Raw genomic sequence first — 10292 nt, 5'->3', positions numbered from 1 at the left:
TGACGTTTTATTTCCCTGTTTTACAGTTCTCCAACCGCCCCCTGGAGGTTAACGTCCGTGTGTCGTTATTGTACAACAGTCAGTTAGACAGAAATATCACATTCATAAATGTCGATGGTCAAAAATTGCACCTAGTTTTGTCAAATTTAAGTTTGAGCTTTGTCAGTATATTGAAGCATTGGAGGGTGTAAGGAACACCAAGGCCAAAATGACTAGTTTTAAAGCCATACACTACAAAGCATTAAACAGCGCAAAAAATAATAATAAAAAAAAAAATTATAACTGTTTCTTGAAAACCAAATCAGGATATTATAATGATTGTTGAAGGATCATGTGATGTGACACTGAAGACTGTAGTAATGAAGACCATCAGTAATGATGCTGAAAATTCAGCTTTACCATCACATGAATAATTACTTTTTTTTCTTTTCTTTTTTAAAGAAAAAAGAAAATAGTTATTTTAAATTGTAATAATATTTCACAATATTACTGTTTTACTGTATTTTAATCAAATAGGTACACATAAGAGACTTCTTTCAAAAACCTTTAAAAAATCCTTGTCATTGACATACACAAATAATGTCCCTCGATTTCCAAATTTGACATTTATATATCAAAGAAACCCATGAGATGCTTTAGTATATTCCCTTTTTTAGTGGTCAGTGGTCAGGAATTTAGTCTTAGATGGCCTGTGTTGATTGCACAGTAAACAGTAGGTGGCGCTACGCTACTACACCAGAAGAAGAATGATTCCTTGAAAGTAGTTGGTCGTCCAACATTTTCTTCTCGATAGCGAAACACGTGTTCGTATTGCAGTTGCAGTCGGTGAAGCAGAATAACTGATGGAACAAACAAACAAACCAGTTTACCATCACATCAAATAATTTTTGAAGTGTATAAGTTATACAGTTAGTATAACTAAAATGTCGCCATCATTGTGTAGTTGTGCCGAACAAGTCAGAAAACTGACACAGCAGGCATCAATAATGAGAAGAGAGATAAAAAATCTCAGGTAGGTTCTCAAATCAGCATGATTGTCGTATATGAGAGAAGATTATCCTGAAAATGTGATTCCTTTATTCATTTATTGGTTTGTTGATCAAACAGACAGCAGATTGATGGATCCATACGAGCACATAAGAAGCAGTTGTCATCTCTTCAGTCCATGCTTACAGACTGTATGAAACATGATGACAGATTACAATCAGTGAGCAAAAGCCCATCTCAGAGCCCCGGTGGAATTAAGCAATTATTAGAACAAGGTAAAATGAATCTAATAGCACTTTCACTTTTGATACAGCAGTCGACCTTTGTAGGCAGCATTTGTATTTGCTGCACTTTACTGCCATGTTAACAAACCTAAGTACTATTATAGAGGCTGTGGTCACACAGCCTTGTTTTTATGCCATATAAATATGTCTAAACCATACGTGTCTGTCTTTTACATCCCAGGGCGTATTCAGACGGTACCTATTGGATATATCAGCTCATGTTTTGCGGTCAAAACTGGCACTCCACGACAACCCACAATATGCAGTTCTTCACGGGCCAGCTTGAAGATTGAACCATCAGTCTTCAATAACCCTGAACATTCTTTAGTTGGATTGGAACAATACTCCCATATCTGGTGTGTAGAAAATAGGATTGCAGTGGTATACCTGTTTTCATGGTATTCTAGGGTTTTAAAACATTTCTTATCTAGGATATTGACAAATAAATCTGGACAGAGAATTTAATTTGCACATACACATCATCTCCTTTCCTCCTCGACTGCCTGTCAGATTTGCCAACTTTCATTACAGACAGAAATCAAGAAATTCATGCTGCTATAATCTGATCTTGGTAACAAAATAGTCACAAAAAAAATTACACTCCCATGTATGTTGTCTAAAAAAAAGTACATTTGACTGTTGAAGTACAGTCACATTAACACCATTTCAAAGGCAAAAAAGTCAGTCACTTACAAACTAAGCAGCTTTTTGTTTGTCATCGTGGCAAATCCGCTTGACCAACTTCAACCCGTTGATAAATCAGCGTGGGGAAAACTTTCCTCCTCACTCAAAATTATATTATAAAATATTCTTGTTGAAATTACTGGATTTTGCTCACAAAAAAAAATTGCAGAACAACAGTAAATGTGACACTTACTTTTTTAGAACTCATTTATTTTACATTTACATTTACATTTACATTTTACATTTAGTCATTTAGCAGACGCCTTTGTCCAAAGCGACTTACAAATTAGGACAAAATTCAGCGAGTCATCATAAAGAGGCAAAAGCAACAACAACGCAAGAAGTGCTCAAAATACGAAGTTCAGGTATTATTCAGAGTAGCATAAGCCTGATAAGTGATGTTTCAAAGGGAAAGGAAAATTTTCCTTTCACAATTTTGTTCACATATCTTTTATTTATTTTTCAAAAGTCAGACTTTTGTACACATACTTACATTAAAAATGGTTTCAAGTTTCAAGGATAATGTTCAGCCAAACAATGTTCTTAAGGGTAAGTGTATGTCAATGATGTATGTAGCTTTTATAATAATAACAATTATTGTGTAATACTGTGAAACCATGATATTTTCTGAGACAGTTGTCATTCCATGAAAATCTCATACCATTGCAAGCCTAGTAGCAAAATCATAATGTTCACCACTGTCCTCAGAGCTTAGCTGGACGGTTAGGACAATAGATAGAATAATTTAACTGAACTGCACTTTTTAAATAGCAATGTAGTGTAGGAGATAGATAATGTTGGTCATTAAAAATCAAAAGTGAATGGGTTTAGCCGTTAGAAGTACCTAGATAATGTTTCTAAACAGGCCTGACAAGTGGCCAGACCTAATTAATGACAATTGAAAGTTAAGTACACATGTGTGTGAACTCTTTTGTCTTTTGTCTTTTTCTTTCACATTCTCAGGATCATTTTCCTTTTCCATAAGAATGGGCAAATGAGCTATAAAGCCAAAGTAAAGCCACCCCGTCTGAATGGCCAGAGGGTGGGGGTGTACTCTACCCGCAGCCCCCACAGGCCCAATGCTTTGGGACTGACTTTGGCAAAGCTAGAAAGAATCACAGGTACCACAGTTTTACTGGACTTAATGAACTAGGACAGCGGTTCTCAACCTAGCAAACTTCCAAGGGGGCATCAAAATGACTATATTGTGTATATTATAAATTCTCTAAAAACTCCATGAACATTTTATGAATTAAAATTTTTGTAGTTATGCTTAGCTCAAAAAATATTTTGTCAGAAAGAATTTGAGTGAAAAAAAATCTTATCCTTAATCCTTATCCAGTAAATCACGAACAACAGGAAAAGTCATGGGGCCTTTAAATAATGTTGTGAACAATGAGGGGTGCCAAAAAGCTTGAGAACCACTGCTCTAAAAGATGATTGTCATGTGTGCAGTGTCATTTATAGTATGTACTATTATAGTATTCATATTGTGCAATAGCTTTTAATTTTATAATTTCAGTGTTCAGTTACAGTTCAGTTTTTAGTTTAAGTTTTTGCAAATTTGTTGTACTTTTAATCACATTTATTTCTTTTTAGATTTCTTTTTATTTCACTTTTAGTAATTGTAGTACTTTGATTTATTTTAATGTTATTTATTTATAATGATGTTCATCTCATATTTATATATATTTTTAGCTTTATTTCAATTGACAATTTATTTTTAATAGTTTGAGTTTAACAACAACTGTTAAATAACCAGTTAGTTGTTGTGTTTGTATTATAATTACTATTATTATTAAATTAACTTGGATAGATTCAATATATTGTGTAGTGATGTACTGCATTGTAAGATTTTTCAGAGGAAACAGTGATAACATTGACTTTTTATTTTCACTTTAAGCCTTTATCATCATCAATCAAAGCTTTAATGAAAACGAACAATGACTTTCAGCTTAACGGGACAGCTAGTGTAGCATCAAGTTTGTCATAGTCAATATGATAGCCTATTTAATATAAGTAATCAGTTATCATTTGCTTTTCAAGGGGATACACTTCACTTGTCAGGGGTCGATATTATCGCTGGAACACCTGTCCTGGACATTAAGCCGTATATTCCAGACTATGATTCTCCCAAAACAAGAACAGATGATACCAACAGTGAATATAAACAAACATCATCATTCACAGACCCGATGGATCTAGGTGAAGAACCAGAGACCTTAGAGACATCATCTGAACCTTCCTCGGAGCTCAGTGTTTGTCCAGCCGCTGTTTCAGATTTCTCTTTTTCAGAAAGGTCTGGATCCAGTAAAGCGACTGATGTACTTGAAGAAGTTAAAAACTATCTCAGACGGCAACAACTTTTCCCTGAGAATCCAGATGAAGACAAAAACACGGATACTCCTGAAGGCACTTCGGCGGGTACAAATCCTTTAAGTTCATCCAGTCTCAGATTTGGCCATGAGGACTACAGTACTATTGCAGCCTGGGTCAGGGCTCCTCCTATCAGTAACCTAGATGTGCGATTTACTGCAAATGCTGAAAAAGAGCTCAAAGAGTTTCTTCCCTGCGACAGTACAGGTATGAGATCATTCTGATACCTGAGTGGTTTTCTAATCAAGGCATTTGTCATTTGTCTAATTGATTTCTTATTTAATAGACAGCACAAGACCAAACTTCCAGTTCTTGAAAGGACCAGATGAAGCAGTGGCTGCTATCCACGGCATTCTGTCAGCTGACCCCAGATCAGTATATCGTCGCACACGTTGTCAAGACCGCCTGTTCTTCTTTACCCTGGATACAGCTGACATAACCTGCTGGTTTGGAGATGGTTTTGCGGAGGTTGTGAGAGTCAAACCTGTGCAGAGTTCAGAACTCACAAATATTGTGTGAGTTTTATGTCACATTCCTGCACTTTCAAAGAAAATTACTTATAGGATAGGTCACCCAAAAAATGAAAATTTCATCATCAGTCATCATTTACTCACCTTCAAAACTTTGAAATGTTTTTTGTCCATATAATGAAAGTCAGTGTTCACCGAAACTGTTTGGTACCAACATTCTTCAAAATATTTTTCACATAAGAAATACAGTCATGTATGTTTAGAGTGGCATGAGGGTGAGTAAATGATGACAGAATTTTTTGGGTTAGCTACCCTTTAATTAGTAAATTATTTTAAAAAAAATGTTGTGTACTAATAACAGCAGGAAGAGAAGTAAATGTCAAACCAAACTGATGCAGCATCCTTTTTTTTATTTTAAAACCTTCACAAAACACCTGAAGATATTATTACAGGTTGGCAGCATCGACTTTCTATTAACATACTGTGCTCAACAAAAATGGTTTGAAACTATTACTAGAATTTCATAGTTTAACAACATAATAAAATGTGTATTTTAATCATAGTTTGTGTGTTATTTGTTGCATTTTAGAATTTGTTGAATATGTGTCCAGTGAAGTACTGTTTACAAAGTGTTGCAAATAAAATTTATTCTAGTATGAGGATGATGGATCCAATGAATAAATTGCTGTAGACAAAGACAAAATATAAAACGCATTTATTTTAAAGTAAGTTGTACAAACAACCTAAACACAGATTATTTGTCATAGAGGTTAAAAGGAAAATAGCATTTTTTAATAGTTATTTGGTATTTAAAAGTTCTATTTTACAATCACCAGGGGGCACAACAGTGCTATACTAGTCTGTAACACAATTTCATATTTTTATTTTATTAAAATAATTTGGACAGAGTATATTGATGAGTGGTTTACACAGAAACATAAACAATTTTAATAAATATACACTTTTTCTTGTTTCAGGTTTTGAAATCCTTTGAGATAAAGTAAATATAGTAAATGAGTTAGTCACAATGCTTGTTTTTTTTGTTGTTGTTTTTTTACTGTAGAAAATAGGTACTCAGATAAGTAAATTCTCAGAAAGGCTTAGGCTGTCTGATTGAGAAGGACCAGGTTGTGGGAGAAACACCGGCTTTGAGACTTCACTTTGTTCAGGCACATCAGCAAATGGCTGCTCACTATCACCTAAAAAACCACATACATTCATTTGTGTTGACAAATCAATATATAAAATGCTTAATTTTACAAATGAATAACCCAGTAATTAATGAAACCACTACTGAAAAATGTAGGGCCATTTCTCCAAATACCTGTATCAATGATAAGGCTTTTTTGAGGCATGTCTTCCTCCTCATCCGGCCCCAGATCCTCAATCAGAAACTCCTCGAGAGGTTTTTCACTTGCTGCTTCCACAGGCACCAGCTCTGGTTGTGGCTCAGCTGGTTGTATAGGCACTGCCTCTGCTGTCGTGGGTAATACTGGTACTGTGATAGGAAGTGTGACAGGAGAAGGATCTGTTTCCTCAGCCAGACCAAGGTCTTCTGGAATAACTATGGGCTGTTCTTTCCTTGGTCGACCTTTCCTTCCTGGGGTACTGCTGGTCCTCATTTTCACTCTTTTAAGGCTTTGTGCCCTGCAGTCAATGTTAGGAGACATTATTTGAGCGAAATTTCCAAATTTGTGGATCTGCATCACAGTATCACAATGTGAGTTGAACTGAAAAATAAATAATCAGTGCACAATAGCCTTTCCCAGTGCTTTTATTGGCCTCATTCAACACTTTACCCATAAACCCACTGGTTGGTTGCCTTTTCCTCTGCCTCGGCTTTTCGTTTCTTCAACAGGTCTCTGTCTCTCAGTCGCAGCCGAATTCCACCTACCAAACAAACAAATCACACAGTCCTTTGCTGTTTTGCCTGCTGCAGGTTTTAGTTTACTTTGTAACAGTAGCTAAAGTAGCACCAACCAAAAGTATTCAGAATGCAGGTCATGAGTGTATAAAAGAGCTGCTCAATGCATGTTTCAGACTAATGTGCATTGATATATGATCAGTATATCATGGCAATTATTATGGCATTTCAAATATCTCATTGCAACACAAAAATAAACAACTAGTACATAAATATCTTAAAAACCGCAGGGAAATAAGTCTTACAATCCTTAAGAACAAAGAACTAGGCTCAAAAGGTTTTCTGTTCTTGATATTGAATGTTTCATCTATACATTTTTTTTTTGAAAACTTCAACGGTCACTAATATACAATCTTAATGAATTGATAACGAACAAATTCAGGTCATCAAGCTGTTCTTAAAAGTGATTAATTTTGAAGTTTTGATACAAAAGTCATACCTTCATCAGAATCTTTTACTTCTGACAGCAGAATCTCTTTTTCCAACATCTCTTCCATTTTGTTGTCCTGTCACATGAATATGAAGTATTGAAATGACAGGGCTGAAAAAATATGTGCCCATTTACTCTTCCTGCCGCTAAGAGAATAATTATCTGGTTAAACATTACCGTGGTGCTGGGAGAGTTCTTGCAGTTGTGCTCTTATCTTATTTGCAAAGGTGGAGGACTTGGCACAGTACTCACAGAAGAAAGTAAAAAAAGGAGGTCATGATGCTGGCTGCCTGTGCACTTTTCTGACTGTTTGCCTGTCGTCACGAGAGATGACCGCTATTCTTGACTTGGTCAAGGGTCATATAGACAAACATGTAGCTAAATGATCAATATAGGCCAAAACTAATAAAGATTAATTTATAGGTTTAAATGAATCTACAGTAGATTGACTTAGACAAATAATTGTATACTGCTGGAGATCTATTGATCATCTTGAAGAGCCTTATAAGTAACTTTATTCACAGGAGTTGAGCAAGGTTAGTCACTAAAGACACTAAAGTCCAAGACGGATGCCTGGTGCTTCAGACACTGTATCCCAGCTAACAATTTTTGGAAAGTTCCTTGAATATACATCCTAACGTTCTCTATTTGCTATAGACAGAAACGTTTTCTGTAGCCTATGTTCAGTTTAGGTTTTGAGAACGTTCTCTTCTACATATCAATAATCAGTTTTCATGTCTTCTATTCCTTTGTTTATTGTTTGGTGAACATAAGTCATGGATCTCATAAAACCGGATGTTTTGTGAATTGAATTATTTAAAGATAAATTATATTTATAATTTACATTATAAAAAGGTAGCCTATGGTTAATGAATCCACACAAACTGACTCTCTAATTCTTAGTATTGTATTTTGAAGACGTTTAAAAAAGAAATCCCACCCACAATAAACTATCCCTTTTGAAAGAGAAAAAACAACCATGCTGACATTAAAGGCATTTCTTTATTTCCATGTTATTTGAATACTCAAAAAGTATAAAGCTCGTGCCCTCTCATTTTATCTCTGCTGCTCACTGGGTGTGTTCACAATCAGGTCCAAACATATTGAGTTCTGCTGTCCCGCCATTTAGATACTGTGCATGACTTCTCCCTGAACAACTTTGAGGTTAATGAATTAAAAGTTAACATAGACAATTCATCATTTATATTAAAATGATTTAACATTTATTTATAAATTCATTACACTTTTGGCAACAAATTACTTTCCCATAGCACTTTGTTGCATGCCATTAAAATGAAATACTTCATTTTCTTTCTCTCCCACTGGTATAATGTGGTTACCTCCACCATCATAACAAAATAACAGCAACAGCGAACAGGATTTTAATATCCAGACGCCTTCAGAACAGCTGAAGCCTGTATGTGAGATATTGCATTATTCTTCATGAAGAAAAGCCTACAGTTCTTTGTAGGATAAAATAAATGTTCAAATATGTCAGTAGTCAAAGAGGCTATGGAAGGCTTTTGACTCTACTATAAACTGGTCTTTATTTTATTTTACTGGTTTATTTTGGGTTGTTGTCATCCTGGAGAGAAAAGTGTTTGCACCACATGCACAGAGTACAAAACAGCCTCATATTCTTTTGCCATTATGCAACAGAGCAATCATTGGTCTTAATGATACCAATAAGATGGCTGACCCTACAAATCTCCTACCATGTTAAAACTGGGTCAGGGATTTTCATAATTCGGTTCTTTTATAGTAGGCTACTGACCAACTATCCTGCAGGGAAACTGTCTGTTTAATAGATGAGCTTTGACCGCTGTTCTTCTTTGTCAATACAGTTTGTTCATGTCCGGCTAATGAAGTCATAATTTGTTGTGAACAGTTGTGAACAATGGAGTTGAGATTGACTCTTTGGTCCTTGCTGCCTTGTGTGCTTTATAGTTTGCTTAGGACTGTTTGATTTAAAGTATGACACCTATTTGCATATGCTTTTGTAATTGTTATTTAGTGATTACTCTTGGTTTCACTTAATTTATGTCACAACGTAGAAGCAAAATGATGCCCTCTCCTGGCAAGATCCTATATAGCAAGTTAACTTGTTGAACAGCAATGTTTATAACCTTATAACATTAACACAAATAATGCAAATAGGAAAAAAAAGACATTTTGTAATATATTGTATTAATTATATCAACCCGATTTTAAAAAAAAATCATACTGTTTTGAGGCATATTACTATAGTAACACACACACACACACACACACACACACACACACACACACACACACACACACACACACACACACACACACAGATTATTTCTCTGCAATAGCAGCAACATGGGGGGAAAAAAATATTCGTTTTGAACAATTTAATAGTTGGTGTATATAGTCAAGTGTATGAAGTGATTTGCTTCCCAGACACTGTTAACCTAATGAAATAAATATAATGGAAATAATACAGTATGCATAATAGGGACAATCAAGTATAAAATATATATGACAATAATAAGAACACTCAACCACATACTATTGACTTTACTCTATTTTACTCATAAAGTCAATAGTGTGCGGTAGAGTGTTCTTATTATTGTAGCCTAATTCAAGTTCGTTCCTGCAATCTACCTGCACCTAACCAGGCTGTGCATGGACCCTGGGTTGAATTGGAATATAATATATAGAATATAAATATAGTTGATGAGAGAACACTCCATTTGACAATATTTGGAAAAAAATGAATATCTAATATCATTTCTTTAGTGAAACGTTTAGGATACATTTTGGATTTAAGATCTTGCTGTCTAGTCTTTTTTGCAGATATCATTTGAATAATAAAATAGCTATCAAATTGGCTGTCTGAGCTAGAATAACTAACTTGATGTAACAAGGAAAATAAAATGTTGATGTTTACACGTTTTAACAAAGATATGCCATAAAAAAAAATAAGGCCATTTTGTCCCAGCCAGAAAAACAGGGTTCTGCTTGTTTCCCCAAGATGATGAAATATATGGAACCTTTCCAACCCATTTTACTGTAAGTACAAAATGTTGACAAACTTCTCATGTCACATAAAGCTACTGTAATGCAGCACTGCTGTCGTTGATCTTGTTTGTGTGGCTGCAGTGCGCGTC

At 35.0% G+C, this 10292-nt stretch overlaps 2 protein-coding genes across 4 annotated transcripts; one reads left to right on the top strand and one right to left on the bottom strand.

Annotated features, from left to right (window-relative positions):
• The first annotated feature begins 770 nt into the window (after positions 1–770).
• Positions 771–5363, top strand: trmo (tRNA methyltransferase O). Its single transcript, XM_082165673.1, has 6 exons — positions 771–1012; positions 1108–1262; positions 1453–1627; positions 2919–3076; positions 4002–4538; positions 4618–5363. The coding sequence occupies exons 1-6, from the start codon at positions 924–926 to the stop codon at positions 4848–4850; spliced, it is 1347 nt and encodes a 448-aa protein (XP_082021799.1). The 5' UTR covers positions 771–923; the 3' UTR covers positions 4851–5363.
• A 136-nt stretch (positions 5364–5499) lies between these two features.
• hemgn (hemogen) lies at positions 5500–10182 on the bottom strand. Of its 3 annotated transcripts, none has more exons than XR_014204825.1 (4): positions 9449–10182; positions 7165–9396; positions 6126–6691; positions 5500–6000 (listed from the first exon to the last, which is right to left on the bottom strand). XR_014204825.1 is itself a non-coding variant. In XM_082165694.1 (4 exons), the coding sequence occupies exons 1-4, from the start codon at positions 7220–7222 to the stop codon at positions 5876–5878; spliced, it is 597 nt and encodes a 198-aa protein (XP_082021820.1). In that variant the 5' UTR covers positions 7223–7324; the 3' UTR covers positions 5500–5875. The 3 variants fall into 3 exon arrangements, 2 of the variants coding, with proteins under 2 accessions (XP_082021820.1, XP_082021821.1); XM_082165694.1 differs by lacking the exon at positions 9449–10182 and having other exon boundaries at positions 6126–6448; positions 6601–6691; positions 7165–7324; XM_082165695.1 differs by lacking the exon at positions 9449–10182 and having other exon boundaries at positions 6126–6448; positions 6613–6691; positions 7165–7324.
• Positions 10183–10292: the final 110 nt, after the last annotated feature.

Source organism: Leuciscus leuciscus, assembly GCF_965113295.1.
Source record: "Leuciscus leuciscus genome assembly, chromosome: 3".
Lineage (NCBI taxonomy): Eukaryota > Metazoa > Chordata > Actinopteri > Cypriniformes > Leuciscidae > Leuciscus > Leuciscus leuciscus.
This window is presented reverse-complemented; position numbering and strand designations above follow the sequence as displayed.

Coding starts and splice junctions, on each gene's coding strand:
- trmo (XM_082165673.1), top strand. CDS start 924: ATGTCGCCATCATTGTGTAGTTGTGCCGAACAAGTCAGAAAACTGACA. Junction 1,013..1,107: donor AGAGAGATAAAAAATCTCAG/GTAGGTTCTCAA, acceptor TTGATCAAACAG/ACAGCAGATTGATGGATCCA. Junction 1,263..1,452: donor TAAGCAATTATTAGAACAAG/GTAAAATGAATC, acceptor TTTACATCCCAG/GGCGTATTCAGACGGTACCT.
- hemgn (XM_082165694.1), bottom strand. CDS start 7,222: ATGGAAGAGATGTTGGAAAAAGAGATTCTGCTGTCAGAAGTAAAAGAT. Junction 6,692..7,164: donor AGTAAAAGATTCTGATGAAG/GTATGACTTTTG, acceptor TTTGTTTGGTAG/GTGGAATTCGGCTGCGACTG. Junction 6,449..6,600: donor ACCAACCAGTGGGTTTATGG/GTAAAGTGTTGA, acceptor CATTGACTGCAG/GGCACAAAGCCTTAAAAGAG.